Source organism: Chionomys nivalis, chromosome 8, assembly GCF_950005125.1.
Source record: "Chionomys nivalis chromosome 8, mChiNiv1.1, whole genome shotgun sequence".
NCBI lineage: Eukaryota > Metazoa > Chordata > Mammalia > Rodentia > Cricetidae > Chionomys > Chionomys nivalis.
The window spans coordinates 63,242,976-63,267,705 of record NC_080093.1 but is presented as its reverse complement, the minus strand read 5'-3'; the positions used below and the strand labels follow the sequence as shown (position 1 = coordinate 63,267,705).

Genomic DNA, 24,730 nt, shown 5'->3' with positions numbered 1-24,730 from the left:
GTGCGGTTCCTGGTCCTGAGGCTCCTGCACGTGCGACACAATGCTTTCAGGACACCTAAGGCTGCACACGAAGGTGCTGCCAGCGCCCTTAGCGCTGACTGTGGTGTCTGTTCTTCCCCCAATGGGCGTCCTCCACAGAAAAGGGCTCCCTGAGAAAGTTAACAGTGAAATGTGACCCTCAAGTCAGGAAGTCTGCGCTAGGTTCGACCCCATGCTCACCACCGCACCTTTGTTGCGGCACCTCGGTCCGTGTATGAAGCTCTTCACAGTTCCTGCTAGCTCAGTGTGGCCTGAAAGTCCAAACGGCACTCAGACCCTTGTAAGCTTTCCCCTCCACATTAGGTGTGTCAGCTCGAGGCCAGCAGCAATGACAAGAGCATGTTTAGGAATAAGGGCCACATTGAAGTCAGGAGCCAGAGACCACAGTTCCCCAATTCACTTCCCAGAGCACACCCCAGTGACTCGAGGGTTTCTTATAAGGCCCCGTCTCTTTTAAGATTTATTCTCTTCTAAAGATTACGTGTGTGTGTGTGTGTGTGTGTGTGTGTGTGTGTGTGGAGAGGGAGTGTCTGCATGAGTGCAGATGCCTGTGAAAGCCAGAAGAGGAAGCTGGATTCCTGGAGCTGCGGTTGCAGGAGTTGTGAGCTGCTTGACGTGGGTGCCGAGAAATGAACTGGAAGAGCAGTAAGTACATGCTCATAGCCATTGAGGCACCTCTCTGGCATGAGACCTTTTTAAAAAAATATTTTTTAACATTTGTCTAGTTACAGAGAACCACAGCATGTGTTGGGGTCAGAGGACAACCTGTGGGAATCAACTTCTTCCCGAGACTGAGCTCAGTTAGGAGGGTTGGCACCAAGGCCTTTACCCCACTGAGTCTCTGAACCAACTTGCCAGGCCTATGCTCAACTTTTTAAAGATTCCATGAGGTTCTAAGGACCAAGATTCTACCACACCAAACTTTGAGGGTCACGCTGTAAATCATTCCCACACCCTTCCTCCTCTACTGTGGTAATGATAGGAGGGATTTCAGGGTGTTCTGAGGATCGGACCCTATATGTAAATGTATCCTCATGGAAGATGCCTTCTAACCTGCCCTCCATGAAGACAGCTCTGCCTGTGCAAAGCTGTCTTCCCTACCACCAGCCCACAGCCACGTTTCTTAATGCAGCTCAAATCTAGACCAGGACTGCCCAGGTCAGTGTTCTCAACCTTCCTAATGCTGCGACCCTTTAAAACAGTTCCTCGTGTAGAGACCCACCCACCATAAAATCATTCTCATTACTACTTTATAACTGTAATTTTGTTACTGTTATGAATCATGTAAACATCTAATATGCAGGATGTCTGATATGTGGCCCCTCTGAAGGGTCATGACTCACATGTGAGAACCACTGACATAGAAGAAATAAAGTTCAGGGACAGATTTTTCAGAACCTCTTTCTGCGGGGTGCTACATTTCTATCTTCTCTTCCTCTTCGTTCCTTTACCTCTCCAAAAGCATTAGCCAGATGGATATGCTGCAGTTATATTTCAGGAGATAAAATCTTCATATTTGAAGCATAATTATCCACAGCAAAAGTCAGAACTTTAGGTCTTGTTTATTTTTATTTGGATTTTTGAGATGACATCTCACTACATAGGCCTGGCTGGCCTTAAATGCATGGCTGTCTTGTCTCCATCGCCATTCCCTTGAATGCTGGGATGATGAATGTGCTACCATGCTTGGCTCAGTCGTTTGTTTTGTTTTTGTATAATGAATAAACATTTCACAAATAGCAATTTATCATTCTTAACCAGGTCAGCATCAGAGAAAGACCATGTATGTTGCCCCCGAGCACAGCTTTGCACCAAGAACCACACATGATAATATTGGGCTGGAGTGATGGATCAGTGATTGAAAACACTTGTTGTCTAAGAAGATCTGGGTTCAATTCCTAGTACCCCCATGGGGATGCACAGCTGTCTCTAACTCCAGTTCTTGGGGAATCTGACACCCTCTCCTTGCTTCTGCAGGCACCAGGCATGCACATGGCACAGAAACATAGACACAGACAAGACCGCCCCCCCCCCATATACATAAAAAAGAGAATTAAAAAGGAAAGTGGGCTGCACACACAAGTAACCATGTGGATGATTTCATTTCCTTTTTTCTAGGCTCAGGAAGCTCCCCCCAGGGTCCTATGGCCAGTTACACCTGGCCTGGGTTCCAAGCTGGACTCCACGAAGACAGTGATAGGCTGCCAGCAGCTTCTCCAGAGCCCTGATTCGGGGCTCTATCCTAGAGGCAGCTCAAGCTGTACTGTGCACGAGGAAGGATCTGGCCCGGCACGGCCTCAGCAGCAGCTGTCTGGCTGCAGCACTTTCCTGATGCCTGCAGCCAGGGCTTGTGGTGTGGGACTCTGCGCTGTGCAGCTCACAGGCAGGCCCTGGGCAGCCATAGCACGAGTTGTACTGGGGCCAATGGCTACAAACTGCAAGGAGGCAAGACACAAGAGAGAGAGCTTCAGCGCCACAGCAAGGGCCATGTGCAGGCATCATCTGGACAGACTTTCTGTTAGGACATTCCTGTGTGATGTTTCATATAAACAACAGTGCCACCTAATCTGAAGCTGGCTTCAGGGTCTGCACAATCCCTCCAGTCAGGATCTCACTATCACCTCCTGCTGCAAGTGCACATGTCCTTAGGACTGGGTGTGTGTGGGTGAAGCCTGGGGTAGACACTATCTTCCTCAGGGGCTCCAACTGCAGACAGTTCTGCTTCAATTTCAGGGGCTCTGGGTGGGAGCAGCTGGGGAGTATGGGGTGCCAAGGTGGGTCTGGATCCCCAGGAACACAGAACAGTCATAAGCTGGAAGGCCAGGGTTCAAATCCCGGCATCCACTCCCTCTGCCCCCACCTTCTTATCTCCAACCAGGTTGTCCACTGGGCTGCTGGGGGTTACATGAGGTGGTCAGGGTGAACTACTTGTTCAGTGCTGGGCACAGGCATATGCTCACTGACAGATGTGTGACTTCTAGGTACACAGATGGCCACCTCACAGGCCATGTGGTCACAGAGAAGACAGGAATGAAAAAGAAGATGCAGTGGCTTTCATTTGGTGGCAGGTGCCGTAAAGTTCTCAGTGCTCTGGCATGGCTCCTTTGTGGTATTCTGTGAGTCAGCCATAAGCAGTATGTACAGGTCATAGGTTACCCCTTAACTTTCGCTGAACCCCTGCACTTTAAATAGCACTCTATAAACAATGGTCTCACATGCACTCCTACAGAGGAAAGAAGGTCACTGTGCAAATCTGGGGCAGAGCTGAAACAAAAATGCCAAACCACCCAATGCATGGATCTCAGGACTCTGTCCTCTGTCAACCTCAACAGTACCCATGTGGGCCGGCACAGTCCCAGTGATGAAGGAAGACTCCCATTATTTCATATTGGCTTTCTGGCTCTGGAATAACTCACAGTTGTTGTGATCAATGTTATCCCAGAAACCCTTTTTTCCTGGCAGCTGCAGAGCCCAAGGCCCCAGTGGCATCTGTAAGTACTGGTGTGTGGTGCACTGAACAGCGGCATCTGTAAGTACTGGTGTGTGGTGCACTGAACAGCGGCATCTGTAAGTACTGGTGTGTGGTGCACTGAACAGCGGCATCTGTAAGTACTGGTGTGTGGTGCACTGAACAGCGGCAGTATGATGACTGGGGATGCCAAGAACCCATGGGTTGCAGAAAGGAATGGGACAGATTTAAGATGGGCACCTTCGCTATGCCCCAGCTGCTCCATGAGTCTAGACAGTACCAGCAGCAAAGCCCTGAGTTGAAATTCCAAGTGTCTATTTTGCTCTAACTTGGGTTTGCTTAGGACGGGGACAGAGTAAGGTTTTCGTGGTATGAGTTCTTATTAAGGTAGACCAGCATGGTCAGCCCAGGTGAGTTCTGAGGCACGTTCCCATCAGAAAGCTGCTCAGGCACTTCACTGTTACCTGGTGACTCATCTACCACATCCACAGAGACATGTGAGCAGCATTGGCACCGTTGCTAACCCTTCCCCAGTGCCCAAGATCTCACTCAGTCAGTGACCATGCTGAGCACCCATGGACCTTTCTCTTCAATTCTGTACAGGACTCAGGTGTACCTTCCTCCCCTAGTCACCCCTCATAGAAGTTGGCCTTCTAGTAATGTGCTGTATGATGCTGGCAAGGTGTCGAAGCCTGTCAGGAGGGTTTCCCTAGTAAGGAGGACATTCACCCCCATCCTGCTGGATCCCACAACCAGACTAGCACAAGCTATGGCTTCAAGAACTTTGACCACTGCCAGGCAACTGCTAGGACCATGGCTATGTATCACCACAGCCTACGGACTGGCACGTATCTTCCTGGGCTCTAACCATGGCGTTGTCCTTTTCAGCTGTGTGAACTAGGGCAGGCTCAGCTGCTCTGCACCTAACGTTCCACCTTGAAACTGGGCAGTCTGAGTCCAGGTGGGACACACCTGTGAGATGCAGCTGTGATAAGCCCAAGTGTTGGAGTCACCTGACTGAAGTGAGCTCTGGGGAGTGGGGATGGAACCTACTGTCCCTGGGTTCTAGGCCATACTTTGTACTTCTCCTCGGTCCCTGTAGAGTCTGGTCAAAGGCACTTCTGTCGCAGGTGCCACAAGAGTTATGTTAAAGACTCGTAACAAATACAGTCCCTGAGAGTGTGAATGGGAATCCTTTAAGTAACAGCAAAGACAGATGTTTCTAGACTAGAAAACCATTTCAACATGGAATCAAGGTGGGGAAGGCACTAACACGCACATCAAATCCTGCCAGAAGGGCCTCACTTGAGTCCTCGACTTGACTTATCAAGGACAGTGTCATGCAGGGGCAGGGAAGGCCAGACAGTTGGCTATACAGGACAAAAAACTTGTGGCTAATATCCCCAAATTAGAGTAAGATCCGCCCAGAGGAGACCAGTAATGTACGCAGAGCACCAGTGAAGAAGTCGCAGGGACCTCCTGACTCTCCAGGCACTTCACAGGTGTCTGACTCAACATGTGAATTCCAGGATAAAGAGCAAAAGGCTGAAGTCCATAGAGTACCATACCTTAATCCGATCAAAGCTGCCTCCAGATAATGCCTGAATATAGTCCAGGCTGTACTTAAGGCCAGAGGGGCTGAAAAATGTGATGCTGGCTGGGACACCCTAGGGGAAATGAGAAGATGAGAGCTAGCTTTGCCCCTAGACAGCATTCCTCAGCTCAACTCAACCCTTCCAGCCCCAGACCCCACAGGGACTCTGCACCGGTACACTCTCTGGCTCTGTGCCATTCTCAGACCACTGCAGCAGAGTTAGAAGGATTTGTTCGTAAAGCAGGCTGAGGTGGGAGAGGCTGCAAGTCCCACTGACCGAGTGCTCTGCTGGCCCTCAGTCGGTCTGGCAGAAGACACTGACTCTGGAGCTCAGCATCAGCAGTGGAGACACCTCCAGCCCCTGGGACTAAACAGCCCTCATGGAATTAACAGGCTTCTTGTTGGCTTCTGTCAACTTCTACCCACTAGGGACAGAGCAGATAACTAGCCAGCCTGCATGGTTTCTCTGTGCTGGATTGTCCATTAGAACCCCCAGAACAGGCACGATCTGCAGAAGCTGTCCCAGGAGGGCAAAGGGATGAGACTTCTGAATGGAAATGATGGAGCTAGCCATTAATGTAAGAAGCGCTCTCCATTCTCCTGCCCCAGGTCTCCCAATCCCAATTCAGACTCCACAGTGAGTTCTTCCCAGTGTGGGCCTAGCCTCTGCCCCACAGAATGGAGAACAGAGGCAATAACAAGACCACTGTATATGCCAGGCCTTTGTATATGGTAGATGTTACACAAGCAGCTTTACATGAATTATCTTCTTTAATCTTTATAAAACTTTCACTGCATGGGTCTATTCCCATATCACAGACACATAAATGGAGCTGCAGAAAAGTCACTTGCTCAGTCACGTAGCTGGAGTGATAGCACTCAAAGGAGAATCAACACTGCAAACTCATACCCCCAACTCACGCTCCTCCCCTGGGCCTGCCCTTCCAGGACTTGCTCTCCCTTGAAACTCTACATACCTGATTTTCATAGTAGCTCTCCAGGTTCCCCTGGATCCCAGGGTGTGGAATTGTCTGATAGACATGCATGATTTCCATGGGGATCCCTGTGCACAATCAAAATCAGGAGACAGGCTTCATCATACTGAGAATGGGATGGGACCTCTGCACCCTAGTGCAGCTGATGGGGACTGTCAACACACCTCTGAGCACCAACTCCTAGAAATGGAAAACTCAGCAAGGGGGCAAAAGACCCTGCCCAGCCCTCTGTGGCCTGCAGAGCGCTGTGGAATCAATCTAAGTTGGGAAGGCTGAGTTAGCAGAGAAAGGCCCAGAACCACAGCCTTCATCGTTACCCACAGATGCCTTTGACTCTCATGTTTGTGTGAGTTTGTCCACAGCTCTGATCCTGGCTGCTCCATGAATCCCACAGTTGTGCCAGGAGACCCAACTGCATTCCAGCTCTGTCTGTACATGGCCATGTGTTCTTCCTGGGCCTCAGCACATTCATATTCGGGGATGCTATGAGCTCATCCTAGTCACCTTTGTCCTTGAGCATTTTCGGAAGAGTATCTCCTTTGATAGTTCCACAGGGAAAGAGAAGAGGCAGTGCTGAAGATGGCTCTGTGAACACACAACAAGACATTGCAGAGCCAGGAAAATCTCAAAGGGAGAGGTAATGCTGAAGACAACCCTGTGAACATACCACCAGACATTGGAAAACTTGTAAAATCCCCAAGGGGGACGCTGCACAAAGCAACTCCCAGGAGGGCAAAGCCAGGCACCCCAGGCTCAGCTTTGCTGTAAGATCTCAGTTCCAGCACCTGTCACTAGGAAGGGTAACCTTTGCACTGTTTGGCCTTGAAGGGTTCATGAAGAACCAAAGAGGGAAAATTGAGCAAAGAGCCTAGAAAACTCAGTCACAGAAACAACACACCGCTGTCCTATTTGCTGCCTGAACTCTGTCAGGAGGTGGCTCCCGGGTTCATGGTCCCTATCTAGAATCCAGGCCTTGTACTTAACTAAGTAAGAAAATAAGTATGGACTGGTACTGGCACTGGGCATATTTCCTAGCTGTGGAGGGGGCTCTGGATGAGCCAGGCACATGTGCAGGAGACAGTAAGAAACTGGCACTTTGGAGTGGCTCTACTGTAGCCACCTCCAACAAAGACAACTTCCCAGCCTACTATTTGCCAGTCATGCCAACAACCCCTTAACCAAGAGCCTAAAGGGCACAGAAGACAGGAGGCTTCTCCAATGGCCCTGAATCTCACTCTGCCCCACCACCCACCTCCACCTGTGGAGACCCAAGGCAATGTTCAGCCCTGAGCACTTTGTAAGTTACAACAAAACCATCCAACCAAACTGAGGGGCTGTCAGATGCAAGAACCTTCCTCAGCTGTGAACACATGTTCCACTAAAACCAGCCATTTCTTCCGTGTCAGATCAAGAAGTGTAGTGAGTGTTGGTCATGCACAGACATCACACATTCCCTATTCCATGACAATCCCTCTGAACGTACTGGTGACTGAGATCAGAGGAAGAACGGAAAGAACTCTCCCCAGCTAGCGCTGGCTCTGAGAAGCAGTAGCTAAGTGACAAGAGTAGCTGCAGGCCACTGTGTTTGAAGTACAAGCAACAGTGAGAGGCTGGTGGATGTTTTATTTAAACTGCTCTGTAAATATTGGTACCAACACAGACAAGCACATGGTTTGGGAAATGATTAATATAGATCACAGCTGCCTGCTGAGTTGTCTCTCCAGCAAAGTGCTGCTGGGACCTCCAGAGCACACAGTTTAAAGACACACTCAGGTGCAGTGCTCGCCACCCGAGCCCAGGCGGCTCTCCTGTGTCTTTATGTGAGAGTTGTGGCCTGAAGGTGCAGGAAGCTAGGGACTAAAGCTACTTGTAGAGCACCTATGGGAAACCAAAACAGTTCAACTTTCCAGCAAGCCTTGCTCCAAAGGCATGGAAGGAGTTTCTAGATGATTCTTGACTCTCCCTTGCCATTTATCTCTTCATACTGCTATTGCTAGCTGGGTTGGAAGCATAGAACTCAAGTTTCATCATTTATCCCTAAGGCTAGGCTACAGTGGTACAGGGCTTGCTAAGGACACGGGCTTGTCTGGCCGAGACCTGCCACGTAGGCATGTGGGGCTCACATATGAATAGTCAGTCAGCTCAGCTGCCTTCCCAGGAAGAAACTAACCTGTGGGTACAAAAGAAGGAAATGTTCCTCATGGAACAAGCACCTGGAAGACTGATCACTAGAGACACAGCCCCAACTACACCAATTAGAGGAAAAGACTGGTAGACAAGGTAAGAACACACTCTACCACAAAGAGCAACACGACACCAACAAAAACTAGTGGTCCTACAACAGCAAGACTTGAACACCCAAATATAAATGAAGCAAAGGAAAATGACCTAGGGAAGCAGAAAAAGACAAGATCTCCTGAGTAAATTGGGTGTATGGGGACCTTGGGAAAGGGCTAAAGGGGAGGGGAGAGGCAGGGAGAGGAGCAGAGAAAAAATGAAAATCAATAAAAAAAGGGAAAAAAAGAAAATGACCTAAAATTAACTTTAGGAGAATATTTGAGGTCCTTAAAGAGGAAATGAAAAATTCTCTCAAAGAAATGGAGGAAAAGACAAACAAAAAAAATGGAAGAAATCAACAAATCCCTTAAAGAAAACCAAGAAAAAGCAATCAAACAGATGAAAAAAACAATTGAAGACTTGAAAACCAAAACAGAGACAGTAAAGAAAACACAAACTGAGGGAATTATTGGAACAGAAACTATGAGAAAATGATCAGGAACCACAAATGCAGGCATAAACAGCAGAATACAAGAGATGGAATAGAGAATCTCAAGCACTGAAGATACAGTAGAGGAAATAGATTCATCGGTCAAAGAAAACATTAAATCTAACAAAAGAATAACACAAAATATCCAGGAAATATGGAACACCATGAAAAGACCAAACCTAAGAATAATAAGGATAGAAGAAGTCCAATTCAAAAGCACAAAAAATATATTCAACAAAATCAAAGAAGAAAACCTTCCCAACCTAAAGAAATATACATATGAAGATACAAGAAGCTAACAGAACACCAAAAAGACTGGATAAAAGAAAAAAGTCAGGGCTGGAGAGATGACTCAGCAGTTAAGAGCATTGCCTGCTCTTCCAAAGGTCCTGAGTTCAATTCCCAGCAACCACATGGTGGCTCACAACCATCTGTAATGAGGTCTGGTGCCCTCTTCTGGCCTGCAGGCATACACATAGAAAGAATATTGTATACGTAATAAATAAATAAATATTTTTTTTTTTTAAAAAAAGTTCCCTCACCACATAATAATCGAAACACTAAACATACAGAATAAAGAAAGAACATTAAGAGCTGCAAAGGAAAAAGGCCAAGTAACATATACAGGTAGACCTATCAGAATTACACCTGACTTCTCAATTGAAACAATGAAAGCCAGAAGGTCCTAGTCAAGCGTTATGCAGACATTAAGAGACCACGGATGCCAGCCCAGACTACTATACTCGGCAAAACTTTCAATCACCATAGATGAACAAAACAAGATATTCCATGACAGAACCAGATTTAACCAATACCTAGCCACAAACCCAGCCCTACACAAAGTACAAGAAGAAAAACTCCAACCCAAGAAGTTAGCTACATCCTAAAAACACAGACAATAGATAATCTCACAGCAGCAAATCCCAAAGAAGGGAAAAACACATACAATAACATCACCAACAATGAAAACTAAAATCACAGAAACTAGCAATTACTGGTCATTAATATCCCTTAATATAAATGGACTCAATTCAACTATAAAAAGACATAGGCTAACAGATTGGATATGAAAACACAATCCATTCTTCTGCTGCATACGAGAAACACACCTCAACCTCAAAGACAAACATTGCCTCAGAGTAAAGGGTCGGGAAAAAAATTTTCCAATCAAATGGACCTAAGAAACAAGCTGGTGTAGCTATCCTAATATCTAACAAAATAGACTTCAAACTAAAATCAATCAAAAGAGACAAAGAAGGACATTTCATATTAGTCACAGGAAAAAAATCCATCAAGAGGAAATCTCAATATTGAACATCTATGCCCCAAATACAAGGGCACCCTTATATGTCAAAGAAACACTTCTAAAGCTTAAAATCACACATTAAATCCCACACACTAACAATGTGAGACTACAGCACCCCACTCTCACCACTGGACAGGTCTGTCGGACAGAAAATTAAGAGAGAAATAAGGGAACTAACAAATGTTATGACTCAAATGGACTTAACAGATATCTATAGAATGTTCCATCCAAATATAAAATATACCTTTTTCTCAGCACCTCATGGAAACTTCTCAAAAACTGACCACATACTAGGTAGCAAAGCAAACCTCAACAGATACAAAAAATTGGAATAACCCCATGTATCTTATCAGATCACCATGGCTTAAAATTAGAATTCAACAGCAACACTAATTTCAGAAGTCTACAAACACATGGAAATTAAACAATGTCCACCTGAATCATCAATGGGTCAAGGAAGAAATAAAGGAAGAAATTAAAGACTTCCTAAAATTCAATGAAAATGACCACACAACATGCCCGGATTTCTGTGGCACAAATGAAAGCAGTGCTAAGAAAACAGCTCACAGCACTAAATGCCTACATAAAGGAGTTGGGAAAATCCCACACTACTGGGTTAACAGAACACCTGAAAACTCTAGAACAAAGAAAGCAAACTCACCCAGGAGGACCAGACAGCAGAAAATAATCAAATTAAGAGCTGAAATCAACAAAATAGAAACAAAGAAAACAATACAAAGAGTTAACGAGACAAAGGGTTCTACGAGAAAATCGACAAAATAAACAAACCTTTATCCAAACTAAGCAAAAGGCAGAATTTTGTTAATATCCAAATTAACAAAATCAGAAATGAAAAGAAGGACATAACAACAGACATGGAGGAAATTCAGGAATCATTAGGTCATATTTCAAAAACCTGTACTTCACAAAATTGGAAAACTTAAAGGCAATGGACAATTATCTGGAGAAATATCACTTATCAAAATTAAATCAAGACCAGATAAGCAAATTAAATAAACCTAAAGAAACAGAAATAGCCGGGTGGTGGTGGCGCACGCCTTTAATCCCAGCACTTGAGAGGCAGAGGCAGGTGAATCTCTGTGAGTTCGAGACCAGCCTGGTCTACAAGAGCTAGTTCCAGGACAGGCTCCAAAGCCACAGAGAAACCCTGTCTCGAAAAACCAAAAAAAAAAAAAAAAGAAAAAAAGAAATAGAAATAGTCATCAAAAGTCTCCCAACCAAAAAAAATCCCAGGGCCAGATGGTTGCAGTGCAGAGTTCTACAAGGTTTTTGAAGAATACCAATATGCCTCAAATCGAACATTGCCAAACTCTTTTTATGAGGCTATAATTAACCTGATACCTAAACCACACAAAGATATTACTAAGAAACAGAATTACAGACAAATCTCACTCATGAACGTTGATGAAAATACTCAATAAAATACTGGCAAACCAAATCCAAGAACACATCAGAAAAATCATCCACAATGATCAAGTAAGCTTCATCCCAGAGATGCAAGGATAGTTTAACATATGAAAATCTGTCGATATAAACCACCATATAAACACACTGGGAAAAACCCCACATGATCATCTCATTAGATGCTGAAAAAGCCTCCAACAAAATACAACATCCCTTCTTGATAAAAGTCAAGAAAGCAGGGATACAAGAAACATACCTAAACAACCTTTAAGTTCCCCTCAACCGAAGAATGGATAAGGAAAATGTGGTGCATTTACACAATGGAGTACTACACAGCAGAAAAAAAAATGACATCTTGAAATTTGTGGGCAAATGGAGGGATCTAGAAAACATCTTTTTGATTGAGGTAACCCAGACCCAGAAAGACAAATATCATATGTACTCACTCATAAGTGGCTTTTAAACATAAAGTAAAGAAAACCAGCCTACAATTCACAATCCCAGAGAATCTAGCCAACAATGAAGACACTAAGAGAGACATACATGAATCTAATGTACATGGTTAGTAGAAAAAGACAAGATCTCCTGAGTAAATTCGGAGCATGGGAACCATGAGAGAAGGTAGAATGGAAGGGGAAAGGAAGGGAGGGGATGGAGAAAAATATATAGCTCCATAAAAACAGTAAAAAAAAAAAAAAAAAAAAAGAAGGAAATGTTGAGTATGCCTCTATGGAACTCTGCTGTTGAGAGATCTAATGAGCTGTATTTACTGAGAGCTCTCTGCCCAAAGTAAAAAAACCAGCTGGGTGTGGTAGTACACGCCTGTGAGCCTGGCTTGCAGGAGACAGAGGCAGGAGAATCACTACACATTTGAAACCAGCCTGATCTGCACAGGAAGACCCTGGCCAGCCTGGGTTGCAGAATTTTGAGATCTGGCTTCAAAACTGAACAAAATTAAACCATACTGCCACACCAATCCCTCCCCCTTTTAAGAAAAGCTTAATTTTTGTGGATTTATTTTCAACCTCATTAGGTCAGTGTAATAGCAAAGGTGGCTGATTTTCAACCTACTTAGGCCAATGCAATGGGTGGAGCTGCCACCACCACCACTACCACCACCACCACCACTACCACCACCACCACCACACACACACACACACACACACACACACACACACACACAGACCCTGTGACTTGTGGAGCACAAGGACTCTGCTCTCCATTGCTGTAACACTGTGGGCTGCCAGAGATGACAAGTAACAATGCTGGAGTTCAAGAAATACAATGTGGCGAGGAGGGAGCTGAGGAACAGTCTGCACAAGACAGTGAGACATGCACAACAGGAGCAGCCCCTGGTGGAGGTAAGAACTGAGCTGTGCACTCAGGCCTCACCTGCAGATCATCAGGGCATTGACATTAATGGAGTACGGGAGCAGGAACTCGGTACATCCAGAAGGTCATTTCAAAGAAAGGATTTACAGTCTGCCTTGACTTTTCTGTCTCTTTAAATGTGACTATCCTCAATTCTATACCAATTAATTTGTAATTATTCTCTTAATCAAAGAGAGCTGGGGAGAGGAGGACATTTGTGTACAATGAGTGATCAGGTTAAATGGGCTAACAGCTTTAAGTGCCCACAATAATGCCTGTCCCATAGTAAACAATAGTTAAGTAAAATAATGAACCACAACTAGGAGTTAGCTTTGTTATGACACACACTAGAAGTAGATTTGTAACCTTTAAATTGGGCTGCGCAGGGCAGTGGTAGCACACACCTTTAACCCCAGTACTAGAGAGGCAGAGACAGGCAATCTCTGTGAGTTCGAGGCCAGCCTGGTCTACGAGGCCAGAGTGAGTTCCAGGAGACAGGGCTACAAAGAAAAACCCTGCCTCAGAAAACAAAAACAAACAAACAGACAAACAAACAAAAACTGGGCTGTAAAGTTTACTTCAAGAAAAGCTCATTAATGGTTTAGTAAAAACCCAGGTAAAGGTCCTCATTAACAGCAGTTAACTAGGACTTTATTTGTATATTCTATTGCAAATGGAAAATCTACTAGGCCTACAGACATAGTGGTAATAAGCCAGAAGTTACAACAGCTTTGCAAAGACTGCATCCCAGGGCTGGTGACAGGGCTGGGTATGGGGATTTGTATCCAAGTCTGATGATCTGAGTTTGAACCATAGGGCTCACAGTCAGGAGGGAAACAATCCCCAGAGACAGGACACCGCATGTTACTACCCACCCTGTCAAGCCTGCCAGTTAGCTGAAGCACAGTGTGGGAGCTCACAAGTAGCACTGATCCTCTGCCTTGTGCTTATAAAGCAAGGAGCCACGGTGGCCATGGGCCTTATAATGAGCAATGACTGAGGCACTTCTGGCTCTTTCCAGAACAGATGCAAGAAATTTGAGTAGCGCTCAAGACCTGCCCTGGAGACAGGTGGAAGCAAAATGTCCCATCTATGGAATAAGCAATTATCCCTCATAAATGCTGGCGTTTGATCCCAAGAGGACACCACAGTCTGTCCTTTACATTTAAGTCTACATTTCTACAAGGTGGGCTTCGGTGTTGTGTACAGCATGCTTCAGATCCTACTCTGCCTCTAAATCTGGATGGACACCTGTATCATGCCCTTTATAATAGACCAGTGAACACGGGTAGAGTGTTGCCCTGAGTTCTAGAAGTCATTCTTTCAAGTTCCTGACCCTCAAGAGGGGTTGTGGGACCCAGATCTGTAACCCAGTTGGACAGAGCGGGAGTCTCTTGGACACTGACTATTTACATCTAAACTTGGGGCAGTCTTGCAGGATTGAGCCTTTTCCTATGGGTCTGCACTTACTCTGGGTTGATTTAGAACTGAATCATCCTAGGGGATGCCCAGCTGGTATCTAAGAAGGTGAACAGTTGGCTGTTGGTGCAGTAACAGTGGCTTCATACACCAAATGTTTGCAGTGCTTTTCAGAGTTAAGTCACCTGCCTTCCTAAGCCTATCTCACACTGGGAGCTCCCAGGGGGCAGGAAGGCTGGAGGGCCCTAGTCCTATATTCTAAGAGCTCTGGGTGTCTGGCTAAAGGTCTGCTAAGGCAGACTGAACTGACCTGGTCTTCTATGAAGTGGCAAAGGGTATACAAATATGGAAATGGGAAAGAGAGGTTCCGTCTAAGCATCAGATGCCCAACAGGCCTCAGCATGCCAAGAAATGTAGTAAACCACTGTGGCTTGAGCTCCCTCTTTGAGCCCATCTGGGGCCCTGTCAGGTACTTGCAAGCTGGAGGCCCCCCAAAGCTCTGCACGCCAGGGTCAGGCACCTTACAACTCTCACCTCAGTGGGATCCCCTCACTCTGAATTTAGGTGGTGCCTGGCCAGCAGCTCCTTGAAGGCAAGTGGACACAGCAGAGTTCAGGTAGGTTTGCTGAAGGTGATGGGCCACACACATCAATGGCTCTGCAGGTCTAAGTCTGCATTCTAGCTCTGTTATGTTACCTCACAGCCTGAGGCTGGCTCTCCAGTGCCTCAGTAACAGCACACTAAAAAAGAACTTCTAGCGATGACAGGACCACGATGCTTCACTGTCCACTGCAGGGCACTATGAAATGCGCCCAGTGTCTGGGGAACTGGATGTTAAGTTGTATTTAAACTGGATCACTCTGGCTACCATCCTGGATGGCACATTTGTCACTAGACATGGCACCTTCCTTGGCTGGCTGTGAATACTGGCTCTTGGGGCACACTGAGCACTTGTTAAAGCTAGTTTTCAGTGTTAACACTGAGCATTTAATTACCAGAAAGGTAGTTAAATACTAATTTATATTTTTGGTGCTGGGAATGAACCCAGGACCTCATGCATACTAGGGAGTACTCTGACACTCAACTATACCCCCGGATTTGAAATTGTTTTTAAAAGAAACTGATATGTCATTAATATGTATAATTGTATCAGTTAAAAAATTTAAATAGAAAGATGCTCTAGATTCATTTCCATGGCTATGATAAATACTGACCAAAACAACTTAGGGAGGAAGGGGTTTATTTCTGCTGACAGGTTTATAGTCCATCACTGAGGGAAGGAAGAGCAGGAACTGGAAGCAAAAAACTGACTGTAGAGGAAAGCTCCTTGCCAACTTGCTCACAGGCTTAGTTAGGCCTAGATAGCTTTCTTGTGCAACCCAGGGCCACTTGCCCAGAATGGCCAGGAATGGTGCTGCCCACAGTGGGCTGGACCCTCCTACGTCAATTATCAATCAAGGCAATACTCCAAAGACATAAGCCGGGCGGTGGTGGCACACGCCTTTAATCCCAGCACTCGGGAGGCAGAGGCAGGCGGATCTCTGTGAGTTCGAGACCAGCCTGGTCTACAAGAGCTAGTTCCAGGACAGGCTCCAAAACCACAGAGAAACCCTGTCTCGAAAAACCAAAAAAAAAAAAAAAATACTCCAAAGACATGTCTACAGTCCAGTCTGCTCTGGATAATTCTCAATTGAGATTCTTCAGGTCACTCTAGACTACATCAAATCAACAGTCAAAGCTACCGAGAGAGATGTCTGTTCCCATAGTGAAAAAAAGTAGAGAATCGGCAGCTTGGAGAGGGCCTCTGCCACTCCCTGACTGCTGCTGAAACCCGCAGGCCGCTCTGCCCAGGGTCTGTCTGGACTAGGGAGCCCTAGTCCAAAGTTCAGGATTTTAGGAGCAGCTTCCAGAGGAACACTAAAATGTAATAGCTAGAGACCTTCCAGCAATCGGAGTAGCTTATGGCATGAGAACCTCAGAAGGACTTGAGCATATATGTTTACAGATCACATAAGCCAATAACACTTCAAGAGGCCATAGTTAACACATTTGTTTGGCTTTTTGTTTTGTTTTGTCAGTGTTTGTCATTGTTTGAGAAGCCATAAAAAGATTTACAGTCCTTCTCTCTTTACCCCAATAATACACTAAGGGGAAAAGAAGATGCCCAGCTCCTACAACCTTTGAGGAAAACCAAAGCTATGTTAGTACTCCATCTTGCCCTTCCTTAGAGGGCTCAGCACATTACAGACACAGTTAGAGCCAAGACCCAGGGTTTACATTTTCCCCAGATGTTCCTCTGTTCCAACTACAGAGTCTGACAGCTCTGACAGAGACCTGCGTGCCAAACTGTAAACACCAGCTGGCTGACCTTGAGAGCAGGTCCAGATTCCCTCGGCTGACAGAGCAAGAGGACCCTACTTCAGTCCATGTGGCCGGGTGACACAGCTGCAAGGGCCTGTGTCTACAGCTGGATTAGACACACAGAGAGAGAGGAGACAGCATAGTGGAGGGCGTCCTCAATCCTCCTGTCCTCGCTCCAAATCCTCCTCTGTATTCTTCAGATACCTAAAACCCCACACTTAGCTTAAGGCAAATCACTACCTAAATCCACACAGCCCTAGGGCTGGTCCACGTGCTGACCAAAGACAACTTTATGGGAGCCAGTTCTCTGCTTGGGAGCATGTCTTGTGGGGGAGGGTGGATCTCAAGTGAGGTGGTCTTCACTTACTGGAGCAAATATATTCAGCAAGCTTCTCTGCATTGCCACTGTGTGCTCCTTCCGCATCCAGGCCGATTTTGTTCACTGAAAAATGATGAAGAGGTGAATTCTTTGTCAGTTACTGAAACAAATGGACAGGCACTGTTTTCCCACTCACAGAGAAGTGTCCTCTGGAAGCCAAGGAGAAAGACCGCAGCTATCCTTTCCAAGATGAGGGTGTCTGGGGCACACCTTCCCTAGACAGGGTCTTTGTCTTAACTAGCTTCTTTGAACACAACTTAGTTTATCTACAATGAACCAGAAATAGGGGACCCTGTAGGACTGTCTTCGGCTTATGTGATAATGAGGTCAACTGTTGGCATCTGCTTATCAGTCAGGAGGTGGTGAGCATTTGGGACCGCTAAGTTTTGCAAGCATCTCTTTAAAGAGCCCTCATTTCATTAGGGAGATGTGAGCAGCTCCCTTCCAGAAAGGGATAATGGGCTGACATGGCCAGACCAGAATGGAGGGCGCAGAGAAAATGTTTCACAACAACCAACAAGGACCCACATCGCTATGGACAGAGGTAACTTAGTGAGGATGTTATCCTAGCCACTCTCTCAATGTAGTCCTGGAACTCTCTATATAGGCTAGTCTGGCCTCCAACTTACAGAGATCCACCTGCCTCTGCCTCCGGGGTGGTGGGTGGATTAAAGGCATTTGCCACCATATCCAACAAAGCTCTCCTTGAAGAGAACAGGAAGTAGACAGTGAAGGCTCCTTGCCTTCTCCAGACAGAGGATGTGGACAAAGGCAGGGCCCCCTCAGCATTGCTACCTGCAGAGAGGAACACATGACTTCCAGAGGAAAGGTATATGGTGGGTATTGCATTTAGGAGCCATACAACTGGTACCTATGTTGTCACCAATGACAGCTTCAATGGGAACACCATCAGCTTTTCATTCCTCGAGCATTAGGAATGTACTATGACTAAGGGAGAAACCTCCTGCAGGTATAAACTCTGTTCGGGGCCAAAGCTGTCCCTGTACTGCACTGCTGACCCACGCTACCAGGGACAAGTGAGCCAAGAAACCTGAAGTCCCCAGGAACTGAACTGAGGCAGGAGGACTTAATAAGGCTGGCCCTTAATACACGGGGCATGTGTGGCCCCCTTATCCCTGCTTTGCCATTTCATTTCCCTCCACTTCAGCTACTATTGGCCAACTATGGCCTGAAAATACTAAATGGAAAATTCCAGAAATAAGCAGTTCACAGGTTCCAGGCTGTACATGGTTTGAGTATGAAATCTCACCCATCCCACCTAGGATTCGAACCTTCATCTTCCCATGACTCCTTACCTAGAGAAGCGGTGGCACTTCCAACCACATACACAGACTTGGCATTCCATCTGCTTTTCAGAGACTTTTCCCAGTCTGCAAAACACGGAATTACATGTGAGCTACACATGCAAAGTGGCCATCTGGATATTGTTAAGGTGGCTTGCTTCTTCATTCTAAGGCCCCAGCCTTCACTTTAGCAGGAGTCTGAGCACTCAGTCTCCAAAGCAAGCCAACTACTTGTGCAAGGAGACAACAGTAGCAGCACCACCAGCCCCATTCCCTCACTACACTCTGCTCCTGAAAACGTCCTGGATGCTCCTCTATGGAACCCAGACTATGCAGTGTTCATCAAAAACCTGCGGCTCAAGACACTGGCAGAGAGCAGACATATGACATGTTCCAGCTGGTGAGGAGAGTAACCCCATGGTTTGGGTATTATGAAGCTTACTCCAAGGCCAGGTCACCAAGGGGAAGAGAGGTCAAGGAGCTCACAGTGGCCAGAATGGCTGTATGACTACAGAATTCCAAAACCCCAGCACTCACCATCTCCCATTTGCTTCCCTCACTGGAAGAATTCCCCATGCTTGTGTTTTAACAGTACGTGAGGCAGGTCACGGTACTGTGCATGCCTCCAGACTACATTTAGCACTCAGTCTGGAGCCTAGGTGTCAGGAAATGGGTTGGGTCACCACATACTGCTGTAATGGATTATCCTCTGATCTCTACACACATATTCACAGCATGTACCCAATAAAGAAGTAAATAATAGTAAAATGATAAAATAAAACAAATAAATAAATGACAAGTGAGAGTACCCTGTCAGTCAGGTCTGTGTGGGGACTCAGGCACTTGTAAGCCAGCATGCCCAGCCCCTCGGTTCTGTTGGGCATGTAGCTACCTCTGGACTGCAGCATCTCAGAACAGAAACGAGAGTAAGAGTCTGGTGGACTCCAGAGCAGACCCGCCCTCACCTTCAGTTTTATTGTCCTTCTCCAGACACAGCTTCACTGCTTCCACTGCCCTGGGACTGGTGAAAATGAGTCCTCCGAAGCCTTCAGGATGAGACAGCTGCGCCAAGACCAACAGACGCTGGCTTAGTCTCAGCTTCTTGAAGAACTACGAGCCTGAGCCCAAGTGTGTCCGCAAAGAAGCTAACGGGGAGTCTCCAACGCTCAGGTGAGTGTGTCCTGCCCTTGCGCTCATGTCTAGTGGTAAAATGAGGCTAACACTCTTGTGGCTTGGGCTGACAGAGGGCACCCCTAGCATGGGGCTCTTACCTTTTCTGACAAACTGGGAAGAGACAAAAACTCAAATGACAGAACAGGAATTAGCGTAGCTTCCAGTCCGTACAATCCCAGTTCCTGTAAATGAAAGAATGTCATTTTTGGTTGGCCAGGGATGTCTTGAAAATGAGGAAAAGTCATGAAATCACATTAAGTATTATCTGAAAATAAGGGAACATGGCATCACGTTAGCTATGTATGCATCAAGCTCGCTGAGTTTTAGCATCTCAATGAATAAGGCTCAGCCCCTTACCTGGATATACGGATCCTGGCCACTCTCATCATCCTTGGCATCTTTCAATAAGAGAACCTTCATTGTCCTTGGCAGTCCTTATGAGAGACACTGGGACAGAGCAAGGAAACTGATCTTAGTTAGATCTCAAAGACTGTTTCTAGGCAATGCGGGAAGGGGACAGAGGACAAGAATGTGGCGATCCTCAGTCGCCTGTGTAGCTAACTGGGTGTGGTCTTTCACAAGACCCCTGCTGATAAGGCCACAGGAGAGCGTGTTAGCAGCTGATACTGCCTGGAAAGGCAAGTGAGAGCCATTAGTGAAGTCAAGTGACAAGCAGGCTGTGGCAGCCCATAGAGAAATGAGTGCCTTAATTTTGAGGAGGTAAATAAATAAGCAATGATTTCCTTTTCAAAATAAATAAACTAATAAGTCCTTCAGTTATAGTGACTTTTCCACATCTCAAGACGTTTTATTAAATATTACCAAGTTGCCCAAGGTACTCAATCAACCTGGAAACAATTTATCAACACGTGCCATCTTACATAATTCATACCTTCTCTTCCTGTAATTTGACTTCTAGGAATAAATACACGAATCAAAACCATGCACGAAGATCAGCATAAACAATTTCACTCCAGGGGGGATGTAGTGGCACCCGCTCAGTGATTAAGAGCACTGCCTCCGCTGCTGAAGATCCTCAGTTCAATTCACAGCAACCACTTGGTGGCTCACAACCATCTGTAATGATATCTGGTGCCTTCTTCTGGCCTGCAGGCATATATGCTGGCAGAACACTGTATACATAATAAAACAAGCCAGGACTGTTTCACAAAGAAACCCTATCTTGAAAAACATAAATAAATAATTAATTAATTGAATGAATAAATAAATAAGAAAGCCAAAACATGATGCTGTGGATAACAGGTAATCCTGTGGCCTTGCAGTGTTCCACATCCCTGCCACGGTCCCATGGTCCCAGGTTCTACCATACAGGTCCACAGTTCTACAGAGGACATTTTAGTAATGCTTTAAAAAAAAAAAAAAAAGTCAGGCTCTCACCTGTCTTTCTGGTTCATTGTTCAGCAGTGCAGCCTAATCCCCTGGGCCTGGAAGCCTCATGAGTCAGGTTACAGGATCTACCTGAGGTTGATTGTATGATTCCAGGTACTAACACGTGCTGTGGGGTGTTAAGGTAGTAACTAGGGTTCTGACAGTTGTAAGGGTTACCTTTCCGGGTACCAGGAAGACTGTTCTGGGGAGGTGACAGAGGAGCAGTCAGCACTCTGCCGAGCAAGCACCTGGTCCTGGGTTAGACCCCTGACTACCACCTGAATGACAGTAATAAGAAACGTCAGGTGTCACAGGGAATCCAGGGCGTCTCCATGAAAGAACAGGTTTGGCTCAAGAATAAGGTCAAGGAAAGCTTTGGATTCTTTTAAGCCAGTGAATGGCTTTATTCCTAGGAGTTAGTTTCCTATCTCTTTAATGAAATGCAGTCATTTCCCCAGTTATAAAGATGCTGAGTAAATTTAAGGTGTTTTTCTACAGCATGAACAAACAACGCTAAGAAGGAAAACTTCAAAAAAGCCAATGTCTGGAGCAGATGCCATGCTCCCCTCTCCCCGGCAGATGCGATAAAGCTCCGACCCAGGATGGACGTAGGCTAGAATCTTCCCGGAGAACACGAACATAGTCCCCACTACCACAAATGATGCAGTCGAGTTTCCTGCATTTGGGGAAACCACAACAGTTAGCACCTCAGGAGTGCAATAGACCAGCCTAACCCTGGGGAAACCATTTTCGTGATCATAGTTTCTCCCCTGCCAGGTAGAACTGTTCTACATCAAAGAATACAGACTCTGTAAATGGTACATAATGGTTACAATAATATTGTACAATAACATGGAGAAAGTGAAAACAAAGCCTGTAAAAAAGAGAAGAAAAGGAAACAGCTGCCTTTCTATTAATCTCTGCCAACAATTGCAGATTAGTTTATTTCAACCATACGCCTTCAATAAAACCCCACTCAGCTGCACACCTCATCCCTCCTGCCACACCTGGAGACGAGCTACTTGCTAAGGGTCAAAGATCCTTGGCATCCTCCTATACCTACATGTTCTTGTTCACTGCTTCGTGGGGGCTGCACAAAAGAGACCATCATTGCATTATTTCTGTACAGGAGAAATGCTTTCCCAGAAGCAAAAAGGGTTGCGTGTTAGAGGCTGCACATCTGCATGAAATAATACCAATATCAGCAGCAAGCACAACCGCAAATATCTACTGCAAGCCAGGCACCTTTCCAAGAGCTTTGTGCATATCAACTTAATTAACCCGCATGGCGAACCCTCCTGGTGCGTACCGTAACCATTTTCGTTTAAATAGATGAGATGACTGAGTCCCAAAAAAAAAAAAAAAAAAAAAAAAAAAAAGCCAATGTCTGAAAGGCCACCAGCTCCAATTTACCCATAAACTCTCTGGACGAACCCCAACCTGGACTCCAGAAGCGGCAAGCGCTTATTACAGACTACCCTCTACACACAAATGTTCCCGTGTCTGACTTCATTGTGCTATTCCTAATGCTCATAACCACTGCTAGTTCCATGTACACAATTTGCTTTCTTTTCTCACTTTTTCATCATAAACATGCTCTTGGCTGTCTTGCTGCTGGTAATTACGGAGTGTGTCCTGAGCCCTGGTCCTTTCTGGCTAGCACACATATGGCTCAGCAAACCCTTTATCTCAGAGAATGCCTGTTCACAAAACTTGCTGAGCACTAGACACGTAGAAGAGCAGCTATTCGAGCATCTCACAGCCCAGTCAAACTGACAGATCAAATTGTCATAGTGCACTAAGCATTTACAATCCTCACTGAAGCTTGCAAGGCCGCTATAATCCTCATTTTACAGGAAGGGAAACCATGGCTCTTAATCTGCCCAAGGTCAGCAGAATAAATGGTAGAGATAGAACCAGAAGCTGGATCTGAAGCTCAGGGCTCATCCACCTAACCACTGGCTACCAGCTGACCTTTAAGACAAATCCTGTGCTAAGGAGGAACGAGGGAGCCAACATTGTTGTTGTCAGTGCGCTGGGAGGCCACCTAGTTACAGGTGCTACTCTAATGCATGCCCTGACCACAGGCTCCACATTAGGGGCTGATCGATCTGAGGGCACAAGGAGAGAGCCTTTCCCTTTTTCCACCTTGTGAAGCAATCCAGGGGGCTGCAGAAAATGATACTGGGGAGCTGTTGTTTTGTTTGTTTTTTCTGCGTGTGCACGGGTACCTGTTGATGATAAGTGCTGTCTTCTATCACTCTTCTGCTCCGTAAGCTCATTTTTTGAGAACAGGTCTCTCTTGAGCCAGAAGCTCACTGATTAGCTGGCCAGTGAGTCCTGGATCCGCCTGTCTCCATCCTGCCCATCATCCCAGTACTGGGGTTACAGCTGCAGTATGTGGGTGCTGGGAAATGCAAGCACATCAAGCATTTTACCCACTAGGTCATCTCACATCCTAAACCCGGGGAACTGATTAATAGTGGTGATGGCTGTGAAACAGTATGGATAAACGTAGGTCAACAACTATGTGCTTAAGTGTTAAATTTTGTTATGCATATTCTACTATAATGAAAAAACCAATAAGACTTGGGGGAAATTGTTCTTGAGTTTCTGTGCAATTCTATGGACATACTTTAAATTGTTTTTCTATTATTAGCTTGTGATAGGTACTCATTAAAGGAACATGCTTTTGGACAGTTACAAAACCCAAGGCAGTCATTTTAAATCACTCTATCAGCGATGGAGTCCGGGTGTCATTACTGTCCACGATATAGCCCAGTAGACACAAAACGCCCGGGACACCTGAATCTCACATACTACCATCATGGGGACTCAGGGTTAATGGGGGCCTTGGTATCCTGATATCTTCTCCTGATGAGGGACCACTGGGGTTATTCAGTCCCTGAATTTCTCTGGCAAAGGCTTCCTTACTTCTAGGGACAGCTCACTCTGGTTTCGGAATCAAACATATCTCATATGCTGCCGTTATTTTACAGAGAAAGGGGAGAACCACAGAGTTTCTTGCCAGGAAGCTAATGTTTTCCCTAGTTAATGATCTTTCTCGATAACCTTTACAAAGAGATGAAAATCGGTCGACTGTGTGATAACCCTGACCGTAGACCTGATTTATCTGATACAAGTTTTAACCGTCAGGATATTCCTTGCAAAAATCTGGCTTCTGTTGAACTCTGAAACGTAATTCATTTAGCCTCAAGCAGTGGCAGAGGAGGGATTGCCGCAATCCCTTTCTTTCTGTTCTATTCTTACCAAATAAGTCTTTTAAAGACACCGTTGGCCCGTGGCAGCAAAAGACCTCTTGTCTTCTTAGAACTTTTTTATGGCGATGGCGCGGGATCGGCACCTGCCAGGATCAGCGGACCTTATGGCGCGGACTCCACCAGTGCCGGTCAGCCCCTAGTAGGCAGCTGCACCGGGTCCCTGCCCCGCGGTGTCACGGATCGCTAGGGCCTGCGTGCACGTCCACGGGCCTGAGTCCTAGTCGGGTCCTGGGCACGACACCCACCTCACGGGCTAAGAGGCAGGAACCTCGCGGTTCCAGTCGAGGCTGCTAAGCACAGACAACCGGGAGCCGCCCCTCACCCCGCAGCCAGCTGTCCCCGCGCTCGTACCTCGGGCGCGTGAGGCACCCGCCTACATCTGGCTGTGCACGCGCACTGGCCTCCAGGCGCCGGCGGAAGGGACGCAGAAGGATGGGCCAAACCACTGCGCACAAGGG

The 24,730-nt window shown here is 46.2% G+C and overlaps 1 protein-coding gene and 1 non-coding gene across 7 annotated transcripts; both read right to left on the bottom strand.

The window, feature by feature from the left end:
* Window positions 1–1,623: 1,623 nt before the first annotated feature.
* On the bottom strand, window positions 1,624–24,708 carry Uros (uroporphyrinogen III synthase). Of its 6 annotated transcripts, none has more exons than XM_057777226.1 (10): window positions 24,624–24,708; window positions 19,960–20,049; window positions 19,701–19,784; window positions 19,395–19,491; window positions 18,442–18,516; window positions 17,114–17,188; window positions 6,602–6,682; window positions 6,080–6,165; window positions 5,077–5,175; window positions 1,624–2,474 (listed from the first exon to the last, which is right to left on the bottom strand). In XM_057777226.1, exons 2-10 carry the CDS (start codon window positions 20,020–20,022, stop codon window positions 2,337–2,339), a joined length of 798 nt encoding a protein of 265 aa, XP_057633209.1. In that variant the 5' UTR covers window positions 20,023–20,049; window positions 24,624–24,708; the 3' UTR covers window positions 1,624–2,336. The 6 variants fall into 6 exon arrangements, with proteins under 6 accessions (XP_057633209.1, XP_057633207.1, XP_057633210.1 ...); XM_057777224.1 differs by lacking the exon at window positions 24,624–24,708 and adding an exon at window positions 24,262–24,617; XM_057777227.1 differs by lacking the exon at window positions 24,624–24,708 and adding an exon at window positions 24,518–24,538.
* On the bottom strand, window positions 21,616–21,776 carry LOC130880852 (U1 spliceosomal RNA). Its single transcript, XR_009057653.1, has one exon. It is a non-coding gene; the product is annotated as a U1 spliceosomal RNA (small nuclear RNA).
* Window positions 24,709–24,730: the final 22 nt, after the last annotated feature.